This window comes from Sorex araneus, chromosome 6 (assembly GCF_027595985.1).
Source record: "Sorex araneus isolate mSorAra2 chromosome 6, mSorAra2.pri, whole genome shotgun sequence".
NCBI lineage: Eukaryota > Metazoa > Chordata > Mammalia > Eulipotyphla > Soricidae > Sorex > Sorex araneus.
Genome location: NC_073307.1, coordinates 93,566,773 through 93,582,863, shown reverse-complemented (window position 1 = coordinate 93,582,863; position 16,091 = coordinate 93,566,773). Strand labels below are relative to the sequence as shown.

The 16,091-nt window shown below is 66.8% G+C and overlaps 1 protein-coding gene across 3 annotated transcripts in view; it reads left to right on the top strand.

The window, feature by feature from the left end:
* MYH9 (myosin heavy chain 9) overlaps window positions 1–16,091 on the top strand; it is a 76,253-nt gene that overhangs the window by 45,757 nt on the left and 14,405 nt on the right. For 2 of the 3 annotated variants that reach the window (XM_055141746.1, XM_055141747.1), the window contains exons 5-22: window positions 243–336; window positions 3,397–3,489; window positions 3,930–3,993; window positions 4,323–4,421; window positions 4,635–4,778; window positions 5,590–5,685; window positions 6,323–6,441; window positions 6,854–7,006; window positions 7,987–8,160; window positions 9,177–9,350; window positions 9,793–9,907; window positions 10,279–10,341; window positions 11,700–11,893; window positions 12,496–12,617; window positions 13,277–13,346; window positions 14,025–14,185; window positions 15,169–15,277; window positions 15,950–16,081. In XM_055141746.1, coding sequence (XP_054997721.1) covers window positions 243–336; window positions 3,397–3,489; window positions 3,930–3,993; window positions 4,323–4,421; window positions 4,635–4,778; window positions 5,590–5,685; window positions 6,323–6,441; window positions 6,854–7,006; window positions 7,987–8,160; window positions 9,177–9,350; window positions 9,793–9,907; window positions 10,279–10,341; window positions 11,700–11,893; window positions 12,496–12,617; window positions 13,277–13,346; window positions 14,025–14,185; window positions 15,169–15,277; window positions 15,950–16,081 — 2,176 coding nt within the window. The remainder of the gene's footprint in view (window positions 1–242; window positions 337–3,396; window positions 3,490–3,929; window positions 3,994–4,322; window positions 4,422–4,634; window positions 4,779–5,589; window positions 5,686–6,322; window positions 6,442–6,853; window positions 7,007–7,986; window positions 8,161–9,176; window positions 9,351–9,792; window positions 9,908–10,278; window positions 10,342–11,699; window positions 11,894–12,495; window positions 12,618–13,276; window positions 13,347–14,024; window positions 14,186–15,168; window positions 15,278–15,949; window positions 16,082–16,091) is intronic. The other variant, XM_055141748.1, reaches the window with a different exon arrangement.

Genomic DNA, 16,091 nt, shown 5'->3' with positions numbered 1-16,091 from the left:
GGGGGGCTTGCTCCACCCCCGACCAGCCACCCACGGCCTGAGCCTGATGGGCATTTGCACGCACTGGCCGTCTCCAGGGCAGCAGTGCGGGCGCGTGCCCGTGACCTGGGAGGTGCCAGCCGTGGAGCCCGGCTCTGGCTGGCCGCCCCCTTGGCTGTCAGCCCAGGAGCTCCCAGTGGGCAGGGCGGGGGTCCGGACGGGGTGCGGCGGCTTCCCCCCCTGACTCCCGGCGCTCTCTGCAGGGGGGAGTCCGGCGCGGGCAAGACGGAGAACACCAAGAAGGTGATTCAGTACCTGGCGCACGTGGCCTCGTCCCACAAGAGCAAGAAGGACCAGGTGAGGCTCCGCGAGTCCTGGCCGGCGGGACCAGGCAGAGTCGGGGGGCCCCGTCCCCCGCTCCCGGGGCCTCCCCACTTCTGGGGACTGCCGTCGGGGAGCAGGCGACGCGAGGGCTGGGCCTGGGACTCCCACGTCCAGCTCCCAGCCGGCCTCGGGGCTGCGGGACCTGCGTCTCACCTCCCTCTTCTCTCCCCCCTTTGGTGGCCGGTGAAGGGCGTGGCGGCCTGCGGGCCAGGTGAGCTGCACGTTGACCGCACGTTCTGCACCGGGAATGCGTGTGTGCCTCCCCCCGAAAACGCGTGTGCCCCGAACTCGGCGCTTCTCACCCCACGTCACTCTCTCACCCTCACTCTGCGGCCACCGCGCCCTCGGGGGGCTCCGCTCACTGTGTGGAGGGGGGCGGGCAGGGCTGCGGGCGGCATGCAGCCGTAAGCTGGGCACCTGGGCATCGGCCGCCACCTGCAGGAGGGGTGCAGGAGCCACCCCCGGCTCACGCCTGCGCCAGGAGAGCCCCCTCTGCTCCCCAGGAGCATTTCCCAGAGTTGGGGTCGGGGTCATCAGCATGCCTGGGGGGGGCGTGCTCCCTCCCTCCCCCTCCCCTTCTCTCCCTCCCCCTCCTCCTTGCTCTCCTTCCTCCTCTGTCTCCTCTCTCTCTCCCTCTCTCCTTTCCCCTCCTCCTCTCTCTCTCCCTCTCCCTGATCTCTCTCTCTCTCTCTCTCTCTCTCTCTCTCTCTCTCTCATACACCCATGAACCGCTCCTCCCTCCTGTGGAATCGTTGTCCCCTTCTCCTCGAGGGCCGCCTTCTCCATCGCCCTTTTCCCGCGGGGATGCCAGGAGTCACATGTAGACACCATCGGGGTTTCTTTCTCGCTCCCGACCCTCCTTTTCCCTTGGGTCATCGCCGTGTCCCTGCCCTGTGGAGGGGTCACAGACCCCAGTGGGAGGGGACAGCAGCAGAGACGGGGGGGGAGGGGCAGGCGGGCGCAGGTGCCTCCTGTGAGCCGGTGCCTGGCCGGAGTGCGGGGCTGTCCTTTCCCGCGTGCCCCGAGCACTCACTGTCCCTGGCCCGGTCAGTGCCCAGTGCTGCAGGTCGTCTCTGCCCCGGGCAGCTCCCGAGAGGCCCCACGCTGGCTTGGCAGCGGGTGTGTCTGAGGCCAGGCGTGGTGTCTCTGCAGAGCGCCTGGGCTTGCCGTGTCGGGGGTCCGAGCGCTTTCCCGGACCCTCCCCGCTTCCCCTCTTTCCCTCTGCCTTGTACCCTCTTGCTGCCAAGCACCCCCTGGGTATCGAGCGGGTGTTCAGGGGATGCCATACCGCCCAGCAGGTGCCCGCGGGTGCCCCCCGTGGAACTGGCCTTTCTGGGGCCCGGCCCTGTCTGTGTGCGGGCACCAGGCGGCATTTGAGTGGCTGGGGCTGTTCCTGTGTGTGTGTGTGTGTGTGTGTGTGTGCGTGTGCGTGCGTGTTGTGTGCGTGTGCATGTGCGTGTGTGCGCTTGTGTGTGTGTGCAGGGCTAGTGCCCCCTCCAGGTCACTGCCTGGCCGTCTGGGCGATGGCCCTGTGCCCTGCCCCGCAGCTGACACCCCCCCCCCGCCCCGTCCCGCTTCCTCCCTCCGAGGTCTGGGCGCAGACGCCCGCAGAGGGGCCTGGGGGGGGCCGCCCGCCATCCGTCCTGCTCCGGCCCGCCCGGCAGAAGGCCCTGCTCCCCCGGGAGCCGCCGCTGCTCCCAGTTTTCATCACTCACAGGAGGCAGCTTCGGTTCCCGGAAAGCCCTGGCCCCGCGCCAGCCCCGCTAATAAAGACCAAACGCGCCCGGCCCCGTGCGCTGTGCAGCCCCGCCCCGGGGACCCGGCCGGGAGCTGAGCGAGCGCCAGTCGGCCCGGAGGGTGATGCAGCCCCCGGGTTCATCCGAGTTGAGCCCCCAGGGGGGCCCGACTGCCCTTGGGGAGGAAGATGTGACCCCCCCGCCCCCATGGCACTCGGTAGAAGCTGCGCTCGGGAGGGGGTGCGGATGGTTGGAGGCCGCCCTCCCCTCCCCACCTGCCCTCAGTTTCCACTTCCTGTGGCGTTTTCCCAGCATGGAGATGCACCGGTGTGTGTTTGTGTGTGTTTGTGTGTGTGTCCACTTCCTGTGGTGTTTTCCCAGCTTGGAGATACCCGTGTGTGTGTGTGTGTGTGTGTGTGTGTGTGTGTGTGTGTGTGTCCACTTCCTATGGTGTTTTCCTAGCTTGGAGATGCCCATACGTATATGTTTGTGTGATGCAGGGCCACACCTGGAGATGTCCGGGTGTGTGTGTGTGTGTCTGTCCGTCTGTCTACTTCCTATCTCTGTGGTGTTTTCCCAGCTTGGAGATGCCCGTGTGTGTGTATGTGTGTGTGTGTGTGAGAGAGAGAGAGATGCAGGATCACAGCTGGAGATGCCCCGTGTGTGTGTGTGTGTGTGTGTGTGTGTGTGATGTGATGTGGTGTCGGGAATCGAGCCCCGCTCGGGCCCTGCCTTGTTTGATCCCCAGGCACTGTGCTGACCTCCGAAACGCCCCGTCTGTTTTGCCTGCCCTGAGCACTGGGCCCGGGGCCCGGGGGCGGGGGCAGGGGGTGTCCACGGATACAGTGGCTGTAACCACCAGTGTCACGACAGTGTGTGTGGGTTTGTGGGTCCCCGACTAGCAGCTGAGAGCCCACAGGCTCCTGCTGGGGCCCGGGTTCGAGAGGCAGAGAGAGCCCCGTGTGCGGGGGACTGGGTCCCGCTCGGGAGGCTCGGAGCTTCTCAAGCGCCCTCTTGGCATCCGGGGCTCTTTCCAGGGTCTCCTCCCGGGGGGCTCGGGGCCTCAGCCCAGGCTCTGCGATCAGGGGGTTCTCCTGCCCCCACCCGGGCCGCAGGATTTGCGGGGAGTCAGGTCTCCCCAGCGCGGTTCCCAGAGGCCCGGCGGATGCTGGGACCCTGCGTGGGCGTGTGGCCCGGGCCCCGCCCCGCCCCGCCCCTCAGGCCCCGCCCCGCAGACCCCGCCCATCAGTCCCCGCCCCTCAGGCCCCGCCCCCTCACGGCCCCGCGTGTTCTGCAGGGCGAGCTCGAGCGGCAGCTGCTGCAGGCCAACCCCATCCTGGAGGCCTTCGGGAACGCCAAGACTGTGAAGAACGACAACTCCTCGAGATTTGTGAGTCGGGGCCCCCGCGCGCCAGTTCCGTGACCCCCAGAGCCGTGGCTTGTGGCGTGGCCCCAGGCTGTGCTCACCTGGAGCGCAGGGAAGGTTCCGGGCCCCAGGGCCCTGCCATGTGCAGTGGGCTGGCCAGGGCTCAGGGCTGCCAGGGGCCGTTTTCGGGCGCCCCTCTGCGTCCGTCCTGCTAGGTGGCAGAAGGCCTGTGGGGGGATGGGGTGCCCACTCCCAGCCGCGCGGGGCGAGCCCCGGGCTGGCTCCGGCGGGTGGCGAGGGGCTTCTCTTCCCCCTTGGAAGAACTTGGGTACCTCCAAGCTCCCTGCGCCCGGCTGGCCAAGGGTCCTCTCTGAGGCGTGGGTGCTGGCCGAGGCCACCCGGCCCGACCCCCTCCCACACCAACTCGGCCGGAGGCGGGAACACTAATCTCCGCCTTCCCGCAGGGCAAATTCATTCGCATCAACTTTGACGTCAATGGCTACATCGTGGGCGCCAACATCGAGACTTGTATCCTTGGGGCGCGTCCGCGTCTGGGCCCGGCCAGGGAGCCCCTCCCAGCTGCCCCCGCTGGTGCTGGAGGGTCCCTCCTCCCCGGAGCTGGGCTGCAGGGAGGGGGCAGCACCGGAGGCCCCCCCCCCACTGTGGCTCCCAACGCTGGTTTCAGGGGGCCGTGTTACCGCCCCAGTAGTGGGAGTCTGACCTCCCTCCTGCCCCACCAAGCTCCGAAGTGTGAGCGCTGCCCCCCGTGTCGGGGGTGTCCCGGGCGGGGGGTCGGGCTCTTCCGGCGGGCGGGCGCCTTTTCTCCGGCTGCGCAAGGTTCCTCAGCGTCCGCCCAGATCTCCTGGAGAAGTCGCGAGCCATCCGCCAGGCCAAGGACGAGCGGACCTTCCACATCTTCTACTACCTGCTCTCCGGGGCCGGGGAGCACCTCAAGAGTGAGTCGTGGCCAGCGGTCCCCAGGGGGTGGCGCTGTTGCGGCTCATGGCTTCTGTCCGACCTCGGGAGCATCTGTCTGTCCCTAGGGGAGTTCGGCTGCGGCAGGTCCCAGGTGGTGGGGGGGCTCTGGCCACTGGTTCCCTGGAGCACTGGGGTCCCAGGGAGCCTGTGATGTCCAGCCCGCGGTGACCAGCCTCTGTCCCCCCCGCCAGCCGACCTCCTGCTGGAGCCGTACAACAAGTACCGCTTCCTGTCCAACGGGCACGTCACCATCCCCGGGCAGCAGGACAAGGACATGTTCCAGGAGACCATGGAGGCCATGAGGATCATGGGGATCCCCGAGGACGAGCAGATCGGTATGGGGGGGCCCCTGTGGGGGGTCGGAGGTCGGCTGGGGGCCTCGGGGCCCTGTGGTGGGGTCCGGGGCAGTTTCCTGTTTGTGCTGCTTCTGGGTTCTGGGGAACGGCGACTCCCCCCGGAACTTTGGGGCTTGTTCAGATGTTGACTGAGGGGGACAAAGGGCCCAGGGGTGGGGGCTGGGGGTAGTGGGGGCAGGGGCCGGTGGGGTCTTGTGTGGGCGAAGCCCGAGTGAAGGGCAGTGTGCCGTGCCGCTCTCCTCCAGGGAGGGTGGGGGCGCTCTTGAGGCATCATTCCAGAAAGACGAGGTGCAGGGTGGGCTGTTCTACCCCACCCACTCACTTTGGGGTGGGGGCGTGTGAAGTTGCTGAGTTGGAGAAAGGGTCAGGATTGGAGCCGCTTCCCTCAGGCCAGGCAGGATGTGCACGGACAGGTGGGGCCGTGTTCCAATAAAACTTTATTGATACGGTGCAGAGAGATCGCACAGCCGGGAGGGTGCTGGTCTTGCACTTGGCCGACCTGGGCTCAATTCCTGTTACCCCGGAGGGCCCCCTGAGCCCCTGCCAGGAGTCAGCCCTGAGCACTTCTGGGTGTGGCCCCCCCAAACCGTAAAATGAACCAGGCCCCCCAAAGACAAAGGCTAAGACCCTTTATTGATGGAAACAGCAGCAGTCTCTGAGCTCGAGGCACGCGTGGGGTGTGGCCTCAGCGGGGCGGGGGTCTCAGCGTGTGGAAAGCAGAGGCTTCCCCGGGGGGCCTGTCCCCGCCCCGCCTGGTCCTGAGCGGCTCTTCCCCCCACCCCACCCCCAGGCTTGCTGAGGGTCATCTCAGGGGTCCTACAGCTTGGCAACATCGCCTTCAAGAAGGAGCGGAACACCGACCAGGCCTCCATGCCCGACAACACAGGTGACACCCCGCCCCGCACCCCCTCGGCCCACCCCCAGGGGGGCAGGTCCCAGCACCGCAAACACATTTCCCGGCCCAGCCCCCTGGCTGCCTGGGCTTGCGTTGGCTCAGGAGAACCTTCTAGAAATCCTAGCCTCCACTCTTGGTGGGTGTTGCCGGCCTGCTACCTTTCTGAAACCATCTGACCACGTGGCGGCACAACATCCCCCCACCCCACCAGTGTCCCGGGGTCTCCCTCCCTCCTTCCCGAGACCAGCACCCTCCTCGGCCCAGTCGGCCACACTGTGACCTCTGTTGTTTCCAGCTCCCATGGGGCTTCCCCAGAATGTTCTAGAAATCACAACGCAGCCTCGTCACGGCTACCCTGGGCTTCTGCTGAGCCCTGGGCTCTCTGGCTCCGGTGCCCTCAGCCCTCCCGGGCCCCCCTGAGGGCCGTGGGGTCGGGCGGAGGAGGACGCGCGAGGCAGGGCTGGCCAGGCGGTGGCGACGCTGCCGGGCGCCGGCGAGATGCCATCAGTCGTCCTGGTGACGGTCGCCTGGTGACCGGCCGCTGGCAGGGACCTGCCGGCTCGCTCTCTCGGGCCTAATTAAGTCCTCCCCCGCCCCCCTCCCCCCCCGTCTCTCTGCGAAAACGCAGCCGCCCAGAAAGTGTCCCACCTCTTGGGGATCAATGTGACCGACTTCACCCGCGGCATCCTCACCCCGCGCATCAAGGTGGGGCGGGACTACGTGCAGAAGGCCCAGACCAAGGAGCAGGTGGGTCCTGGGTGGGGTGCCCGCTGCGCCCCCCCCCGGGGGTCTCTGCTGTCCGTCCCCGTATAGCCCGGGGCAGGGGGGGCAGGAAACATGGGGTGCATCGGGTGGTCCCCGCCCAGCCCCTGCTCGCTGCAGGTGGGTGCTCGGAGCTGGTGGAGTAGGGTGTGTTCTGGGGCCCCTGAGACCCTGCCAAGCCCCCAAGCCCCAAATACCCGCCTCCCCACCCAGTTCGTAGTCGGAAAGGGAGTTGCCGGTGCCCGAGCCCCCCACGTGGGTGTCAGCGGGTGTCTGGCTCGGTGGGCATCGTTCCCACACGGCACCCCGCGTGATGGCGCAGCGTCACCCCCCGTCTCGAGGGCCGGGCCCTGCGGGGGACACGATGGGGCGCCCACACTCCCTGTGCCCCTCCCAGGCCGACTTCGCCATCGAGGCTCTGGCCAAGGCCACGTACGAGCGCATGTTCCGGTGGCTGGTGCTGCGCATCAACAAGGCCCTGGACAAGACCAAGCGCCAGGGGGCCTCCTTCATCGGCATCCTGGACATTGCCGGCTTCGAGATCTTCGATGTGAGCCCCCCGCCCCGCCTCCTCTCACCCGCTCCCCTCCCACCTGACCCCCGCCCCCTCCTCCCGCCCATGCACGGGGCATGTGGGACTTGACTCTCTCTCGGGGGCTTGGCGACAGGCCCTTGTTCTGTCCTTAAAGGCGCTGTGCCCGGGCGGGGGGCGCTGGTGCTGCCTAGGCGAGAGGGCCTTCACCTGTGGTAGATGTCCCGGGGGGTAAATTCCCACTTTATATTTCACTGAAGCGAGGGGGTTTGAGACCCGAGCACTTAGGGTCTTTGTCAAGGAGAACCCAGAGTTTCGGGTCGCGGTCACTGTCGAGGTGGGCTTCCCCGGTGCTCACGTGTCCCTCCAGAGTTGGGGAGTGGGTACGCCCATGGCTGGTTCCGGTTATGAAAGTGGCCCAATGTCCCGATCATTGTCTTTCTGAACAACCCTTTGTCACCTCCTTGGAAATGTTACTCTGAGATGGACTTTATTAGAGGTTGCTAGAGGGGCCTTTGGGTCCAGAAATTGGAGACCCCCGCTGCCACTGGGTATGAGAAGGGAAAGTCCTGACCCTCTTAAGATCTGCCAGGGTATTGGGGTGCCCCGCCCAACCCATTCAGGCCCAGGGGGAAGCATGAGAGTGCCCTACCTGACCTGGCCTGCAGGGGCCGACACTGGGGTGTCCTTCATGACTTGGCCAGCAGGGAGCAGCATTGGAACATCCCTACCTGTTCTGCAGGGGGGCAGCATTGGGGTGCCCTATCTAATCTGGCCTGCAGGAGGCAGCACTGGGACACCCTACCTAATCTGGCCTGCAGGGGCACAGCACTGGGACACCATACCTGACCTGACCAGCAGGGGGCAGCACTGGGGTGTCCTCCCTGACCTGGCCAGCAGGGGCAGCACTGGGGTGACTGGGTGAGGCCGTCTTCCTAGGACCGGTGTTGGGCTCCCTTCTGAGACCGGCGTCTCCGCCCCTCTTCTCGCACCCGCAGATGAACTCCTTCGAGCAGCTGTGCATCAACTACACCAACGAGAAGCTGCAGCAGCTCTTCAACCACACCATGTTCATCCTGGAGCAGGAGGAGTACCAGCGCGAGGGCATCGAGTGGAACTTCATCGACTTCGGCCTCGACCTGCAGCCCTGCATCGACCTCATCGAGAAGCCAGTAAGGGCCGGACGCACTCAGCCCTGGGCCTCTGCCCCTTCCCCCGCCATGCTCACGGCTGGAGCCCCACAGGGGGCGTCGTCCCTCCCCCCCCTCACCGGCTCCTGGCTCTGTGCTCGCTCCTCTCCTCCTCGCCTAGGCACTCAGCTTCACCCTGCTGGGTTGCAGTGAGCTGGGGAAGCAGCTGGAGTGTGCCCTACACGACCTGGCCAGCAGGGGGCAGCACTGGAATATCTTGCCTGACCTGACCTGCAGGGGTGGAGGGTGGGGCCGTTGCTGCCTTGAGCCTGGAGACCACCCAGCACCCTCCAAGGAGCTCCAGGCGCCCTTCTCTGTCTTCTCCTTCGTTGGGGGGCCGGACAGACACTGCCAGTGTCCCCCTCCGCCCCCCTCCGTGGGATCTGGGTCGCGTGATTTGGCGGGAGGGGGGGTCACTGGGAGCCCTTCTCCGGGGCCATCGGGTTGAGACCCTTGCCAGCTGCCTTGGGGTCCCGCGGGTGGGTGCTGCAGTCTGCGGGGGGCAGGGGTGAGCTCCGCCCTGGAGCAGGGCCGGTTCTGCCCGGTTCCCATGACGTGCTCAGGAGGCAGGGCCTTCTGGAGGCCGGTGGCCGCAGGGACGGTGTGGCAGTGGACGTCGGGCGGAGGCCAAGGGGGCAGGGTGTGTTTTGAGGAGCCCGGGGGTGGGGTGCAGCGAGTGACCCGTGGTCCACGCGTGCCGGGGTCTGCACGGACGGGCACAGGTGCTCCGGGCACCTTCTCCTTTCCCCGGGGCCTCATGGCCCGTGTCCCCTCGTGCCCGCGCGTGGGCCCGGGAGGGCAGCCTGCTGGAGACTGGCTTAGGGGCGCCCCGCACATGACCTCACCCGACCCCCCGGGGCAGGCCCTGGGGTCAGCACCGCCCGCTTCAGCAACCGGAGATCTCAGGTGGAGCTGGGGGTGCCCAGGCCGGGGGCCACCACCCACCCTCCGGGAGACCCAGCACTGGGGTCTCACCCGTGCTCTCTGCACCCCCCCAGGCCGGCCCCCCAGGCATCCTGGCCCTGCTGGACGAGGAGTGCTGGTTCCCCAAGGCCACCGACAAGAGCTTCGTGGAGAAGGTGGTGCAGGAGCAGGGCACCCACCCCAAGTTCCAGAAGCCCAAGCAGCTGAAGGACAAAGCAGACTTCTGCATCATGCACTACGCCGGCAAGGTGGGCCCGGCCTCTGTGCTTGGGTGGGGGGGAGCAGTTTTCACACGGGCCCCATGGCATGTGCCCCACAGCACCCCCTGGTGGTGGGAGACAGCCGCTGCTGCCCGGAAGGACTCAGATGTAGCTGGTCTGAGCGTGGATTTTCTTTTTATTGTATTTTATTTGGCGTTTTGGTTTTGGCGCGTGCCTGCCGCGTTTGTGTGGGGGGCCGCTCCCGGGTCACTGTGGCGCTGGCACTCCCAGCGGTGCTGAGGGGACCGTGTGGTGCTGGGGGAGATCACTCCGGGCTTGGCTGGCCTTGTGCAGTGTCACCTTGTCCTGTCTCCCCGGTTCCCCCGTTTCTCACTCGTGTGTGATCCGGGTCAGTCTGTGCCCCCGGAGGGAGCAGTGTGCACTAGTGCCCCCGTGTGGCCGGTCTCGGGACTGACTCTTGACTTGGCAGGTGGACTACAAAGCCGATGAGTGGCTGATGAAGAACATGGACCCCCTGAACGACAACATTGCCACGCTCCTGCACCAGTCTTCCGACAAGTTTGTCTCAGAGCTCTGGAAGGATGGTACGCCCTTTGCCCTTTGCCCTTTTCCCCCTGCCCCCTGCCCTCTGCTCCCTTGCTTTCCTCTCTGTGGCCACTTGGGACCTCTTCCCACCCTGGCAATGACTGAGCCACCTACCAGGGGGCGCTTGCATCCCTACCGCAGCCCCCAGGTCTCCTTCCCTGGCATCTCCCAATCCTCCTCCTGCTGGAAGCACTGGGCGGCTCTGCCCTTCTCTCCGGGCAGCTCTGCCCCGCGCGGCGTGGACGCCCGGCACCTTCTGCACTCCCCAGGAGGCAGAGGAGCCCGGCCCCACGCCGCCCCCCCTCCGCCTCCTCTCTGACTGGCCGTGGGTCTCTCCTTGCCGGGGTTTGCTTTAACCTGTCCGTTGCAGAGATGCAGAGCACTCAGAGAGCCTATTTCTATCAACGCTTTCCCTTTCTGCACCTAGAACCAGGTGACTGGCCACCGCGTGGGGGCCCGTGCGTGTGGGGTGCATCTGGGCCGCGCGGCCCCCCGCTGCTGGCTTGCCTGCCTGCTGGGCTTGTCTGCCTGCCCGCCTGCGCCCGGGCCCCCGAGCTTGAGGGGGCCACCTCCGTGCCCGGCCACCGGAGGGCTGGGCCGGGGTTGACCCCTGGGGGGTGTCACCTCTCCAGCGTGTGAGAGGGCGGGCAGCTGTCTCCGACTGCCGGACATGTCCTGCTTGACCGGCTTCAGTGTCTGCATGAGGGCCTGGTGTCATGCTCTGTGTGTGTGTGTGTGTGTGTGTGTGTGTGCGCGCGTGCACGCACATGTGTGAGCTTGGCAAAGGCCCTCTCCTGCTGGGCCTCCCGGGGACAGCACAGGCACCTGAGGTGCCCTGGCCTGATCCCCCCTCTGGGCAGCCTCTCGGCATGACCTTTATTTGCCGCCACGCCAGCCAGGGGCCCGGGGCCGCCGGCCTGTGTGAAGGATGCGGGCTGCTCCCCAGAGAGCAGTGTCCGGGCATTTGGCACTGTCCCAGGGCGCGGCTGCCACTGCGGGTGGGCGTCTTCAGTTCCGCTCAGGGGCACCTCTTGCCTCACACTGTCCGCACGTTGCTGGCCCGCGGGTGTTGACCCCTAGGCTTGGTCAACAACGGTGGGTTCGGGTCCGGGCGCCGGTGTGAGCCCTAGTGACCGGCTGCTTCCTGGGTGCAGGTGCCCAGAGCCCGGTGCCAGGAGTCCAGCCCCAGGAGCGTGAGCGGGTGGGCCCTGGGCTTGACGACGCCATCGCCTGCTGGTTCTTGGGGAGCCTGTTAGGTGTTGCGCGGGTGGTTGTGCTCTCCGTGGGGGGCAGGGTCCCGCTGGAGAGAGTTGTGCGGGGCCCAGAGCCCCGGGCAGAATGGGCCGAGAGCTCCCCCTGCCCATCGAGCCAACACCCCCAGTCCCCAGGCAAAGGGGTGAGTCAGGACGGGTCTTGGCACTGGGCCCACGTAACCTTATGCGGTGGGGGGTTCACAGGCTGACCCCACCCAGACTGGTGGACACATTGCTGTGTCCCAGCACTCTGCTGGCTCGTGTCCTGGGGACAGGACTCTGCCGTGGGCAGCAGGAGCGGGGAGTTGGTCCCCCTCTGTGGCCCACGGCCTGGCCCAGACCTCTCCTGTTTCCTGTCCCCCACCCCGGAGGTGGCCGTCGGCCTCTGCATGGTCCCCGGGCGGTTGGCTCTCGCTGCTCGCAGCCTCTCTTTCTCCGTCCTGCTGTCCGTCTGTCCGTCCCTTTCTCGTGCCGCCGTCCTCCCTCCCTCCCTCCGGGCCTGCCGGGCGCTCACACTGCCCTCCTGTGGCCCCCGCAGTGGACCGTATCATCGGCCTGGACCAGGTGGCCGGCATGTCGGAGACGGCGATGCCCGGGGCCTTCAAGACGCGGAAGGGCATGTTCCGCACGGTGGGGCAGCTCTACAAGGAGCAGCTGTCCAAGCTCATGGCCACGCTGCGCAACACCAACCCCAACTTCGTGCGCTGCATCATCCCCAACCACGAGAAAAAGGTGAGGCGACCGTCGGGACTGCGCCCCCTAACCGATACTAGCCCACCACGGAGCCTCCGCGCCCTCTGCTGGTCGGCCTTGGCACCATAGGCCCGCATTGAGAGCCTCTGCACCCTCTGCTGGTCAGCCTTGGCACTGCAGCCCAGCACAGAGAGCTGCAGCGCCTTCTGCTGGTCAGCCTTGGTTCCACAGTCCAGCACAGAGAGCTGCGGCGCTCTTTGCTGGTCAGCCTTAACACTGCAGCCCAGCACAGAGTCTCAGTGCCTTCTGCTGGTCAGCCTTGGCACCACAGCCCCGCACAGAGGGCCTTTGCACCCTCTGCTGGTTGGCCCTAACACTGCAGCCCAGCACAGAGAATGTCAGTGCTCTCTGCTGGTCGGCCCTGACTCATAAGAGCTCAGCACAGTCTCATTGCCCTCTGTCAGCCCAGCACAGAGTCTCAGCGCCCCCTGCTGTTCGACCCTGGCTCCCCAAGAGACAGCACACCTGCACCCTGCCCTTCCTGTTCATTTACTGTATAGCGTTCACCCACAGCTGGTATCACACGCCCGTGTCTTTAGCAGGGAATCACCCCCCACCCCATGCCTGTGTTTCTTTTCCAGGCTGGCAAACTGGACCCCCATCTGGTGCTGGACCAACTGCGCTGCAACGGGGTTCTGGAGGGCATCCGGATCTGTCGCCAGGGCTTCCCCAACCGTGTGGTCTTCCAGGAGTTCCGGCAGAGGTGAGGCGGTGAGCGGTATCCGTGTCCATGCACGGCTGAGGTCCCGTGTGCCTCTCACGCTCTCCCCATCGTCCTGGAGTAGGCGGCAACCTGATCTGATTGCGGAAATGAGAGTCACGTGGGGGCTGGGGGCCTGGCACCATCTGCTGCCATCCGGGGGCAAAGTGAAGAGGCAGAAAGCTCTTGGGCAGGGTCGGAGGTGCAACACTCTGTTCCCTAAGTGGACCTGCGGACTAAAGGATATAAGCCAGAGGATATGACCCCTGGGCGTGAAGGACTAGGCTCAGAGCTGGGCAGCGAGAGCACGGGGATAGCACCCCTCCCCCAGATACTCGCTCTCTCAGACCACCTGTTGGCTGTTCCCTGCAGCATATCAGGGAGGTGGGGGGCTGTGTCTCCTGGGAAGAGACACTACATCTGGGCACCAGCAGTTGGCAGCTCTGCGTTCCCGGGTTCCAGAATATTCCACGTGCATGTTTCTTCCCTTTCTCTCTCTCCAAGCCAGAGCTGAGAGCGGCTGAGGGCTGCTGATGTCTCTTCGCTTTCCCAGGGGAACTTGAGGGGATGAATTCCTCCATCCCCACCTCTCTCCCCTCTGACAGCAGGGCTGGTCCTCAGGCCATGGGGTCCCCTCACCCGGCTCCCCTTCCTGCCCTCAGGTATGAGATCCTCACTCCGAATTCCATCCCGAAGGGCTTCATGGACGGGAAGCAGGCGTGCGTGCTCATGGTGAGTCGAGCTGCCTCCCAGCCTCCCTCGGGCTCGGGGGGGACGCAGGGGGCTTCGCCAGGTGCTCTCTCTCCTCCCGTCCTCACCCCGCTGTGCTCGGTGCCGCAGCTCACACATGGACTCACACACGGCTCCACTCATGAACTCACACATGGACCCCTGCCCGGGCCCACTCGTGAACCCACGCACAGACCCTCTCTGAGCTCAGCCCGAGCCTCGTCCCTGGCTGGGACTCCTCAGCCCCCACCAAAACCTCAGACGTGTGTCCTGTGCCAGCCGCATGCCCGCGCTGAGCAGGTTCTGGGGGTCCTTTGCGGGGTCCTCAGCCCTGCTGTGTGGCGTGGCCGGTGTCTGGGCTGTAAACTCCCGCCTCCCCTCGAGGGCGTGCTTTCTTCCTACTGGCCGGCAGTGGTGCTGGGCTGGGGGGGGCTCCGCAGAGGGGGACACCAGGCTGCCACTGGTCCTGGTGCCAGGGCCCCTTTGCTCACTGGGCGGCCAGCACCGGGTTTCTGTGCCCGTTAGTCTGATGTGGTGTCCAGCCCCTTCCGCCCCCAGGCCGCTCCCCAGTTTCCGGGGCTCTAGCACAGGAAGGACCACAGTGTGTATGGGGGGGGTTGGGGGCCGGCCCCCAGGATCTACTGCGTGCTGACTGTGACCAACCCACCATCCCCCTCCCAGATCAAGGCGCTGGAGCTGGACAGTAACCTGTACCGCATCGGCCAGAGCAAGGTGTTCTTCCGCGCGGGCGTGCTGGCCCACCTGGAGGAGGAGCGCGACCTCAAGATCACCGACGTCATCATCGGCTTCCAGGCCTGCTGCAGGGGCTACCTGGCCAGGAAGTGGGTATCCCACCCGCCCGCCCCCCCGCAGCACCCCTGGGCCCGGGACGGCTGTCTGAGGCTCTGAGAGTCCGGGGCGGCCCCTGACCTCTTTCCTGGGTCTCTGCTCGAGGTTCCCCGTTAGGGAGGACAGGAGGGCCAGCGTGGGGTCAAGGCGCCGGCCGTGCCCCGTCCCACCCCTGAGCACAGAGCCCGGAGTCAGGCCTAGGGGCATGGGGTGTGGCCCGGGAACCAGACACGTGATCATGTCGCTGTGAGGCCAGGGAGACGGGACAGCAGGGAGGACATTTGCTGTGCACCCGGCATCCCATAGGGTTCCCTGAGCACTGCCAGGAGCCATCTCTGAGCCCGGAGTCAGCTCTGAGCATCGCCGGGGTCCCCGCCCCGGAGTGACGCCTCACGTCCTAGTGTCCCTCACAGTGGGAGTGACACCCACCGGGTGACTCCTGGCTCCTGGGCGCCATGGGCCCGTGGGTGTCACAGCCACATCCAAGTACCCTGAACCCTCAGACCCCCCTCCCCCCTCCGAGGCAGAGCATGCTGCAGTCCGAACCACGAGCCCCGGTTGGGTCAGGTGGAACCTTCGTTTGTCCACGCCCTTCCGCCCACACCTCACAGCACCCCCCCCCCGAGGATGCTGGGGTCGCCCCCAAACGGGAACCCTGTGTTGGCAGCAGGGCTGGGAGGCTGAGCCTCTGGGTAGCTGGGTGCCAGCTGCCACCTCGCTGGACCCCTGCAGCCACCCTCACCCCATGGCCTGACCCACCTTCACAAAGGGCGGGGCTTGCCGGGACTCCCTCACCTCTGAGAGGTCGGGTACCCAGGGGGGGGGTCTCAGGCCACCTGCTACCCCCCCCCAACATACTTCTGTCCCGAGAGGCTCTGGCGGGCAGCATCTCCTGAGCAAGGGCAGGGCTGTGGGGCTCGGGGTCTCCCGTGACCCTGGGGTGCTGACCCCGGGCTGCTGCCCGTCCCGCCCACAGGGCCTTCGCCAAGCGGCAGCAGCAGCTGACGGCCATGAAGGTGCTGCAGCGGAACTGTGCCGCCTACCTCAAGCTGCGCAACTGGCAGTGGTGGCGGCTCTTCACCAAGGTGGGTCTGGGGGGGCCCCCTCACCGCGCCCCCTGGGGGGCGGGGCAGGGAGGAGCCTCTGCATCCGCTGTGTGGCTGAGGGCGCCCAGGCGGGCCTCTGCCGGGGCTCCCTGTGCCGGGCACCTCGACTCAGGCCGTGGCTGACACGCGGGGTCTGGAGGCCGCGGGAGGCCCAGCCACAGCCCTGCTGGGGGTGACGGGCGGGGGAGGGGAGGGGCGGGAGAATAGCTCCCGACCTGTTCCGGGGTGTGCCACCAGGGGGCGCCCTTGCCCTCTAAGCCCATCAGTGGTCAAGCGGCCCCGCTGTGTTTCCTTATAACCTGGTCACGGAGAACATCTGCTGACCTAGGCATGAGGAATAAAAGACTCTGAGACCTGGGGTTCGGACCCCCCACCCGGCCCCTGCCAGCCGTGGTAGTCTCTGTCCTCCCTCTGCTCTCCAGGGCTTCCTCTGGACATCGCGGTGTAGCCGGCGGGGGTGGGTTGGGGGGGGTGTCAGGATCTCACCGAGCCGCGCCCCCCGCCCGCCGAGAGGCTCTCTCTCCTCCTGCTCCGGGTTTGAGCCTGGGGACGTTCCCTGCGCTTCCGGCCCGGCTCTGGGTCTGAGCACGCCTGGTGAGGCTTCCCCGGCGCCTCGGGCTTACGCGTCCCGGCCGCCCTCTCGCCCCCCAGGTGAAGCCGCTGCTGCAGGTGAGCCGGCAGGAGGAGGAGATGATGGCCAAGGAGGAGGAGCTGGTGAAGGTGCGGGAGAAGCAGCTGGCGGCCGAGAACCGGCTCACCGAGATGGAGACGCTGCAGAGCCAGGTGCGCCCCT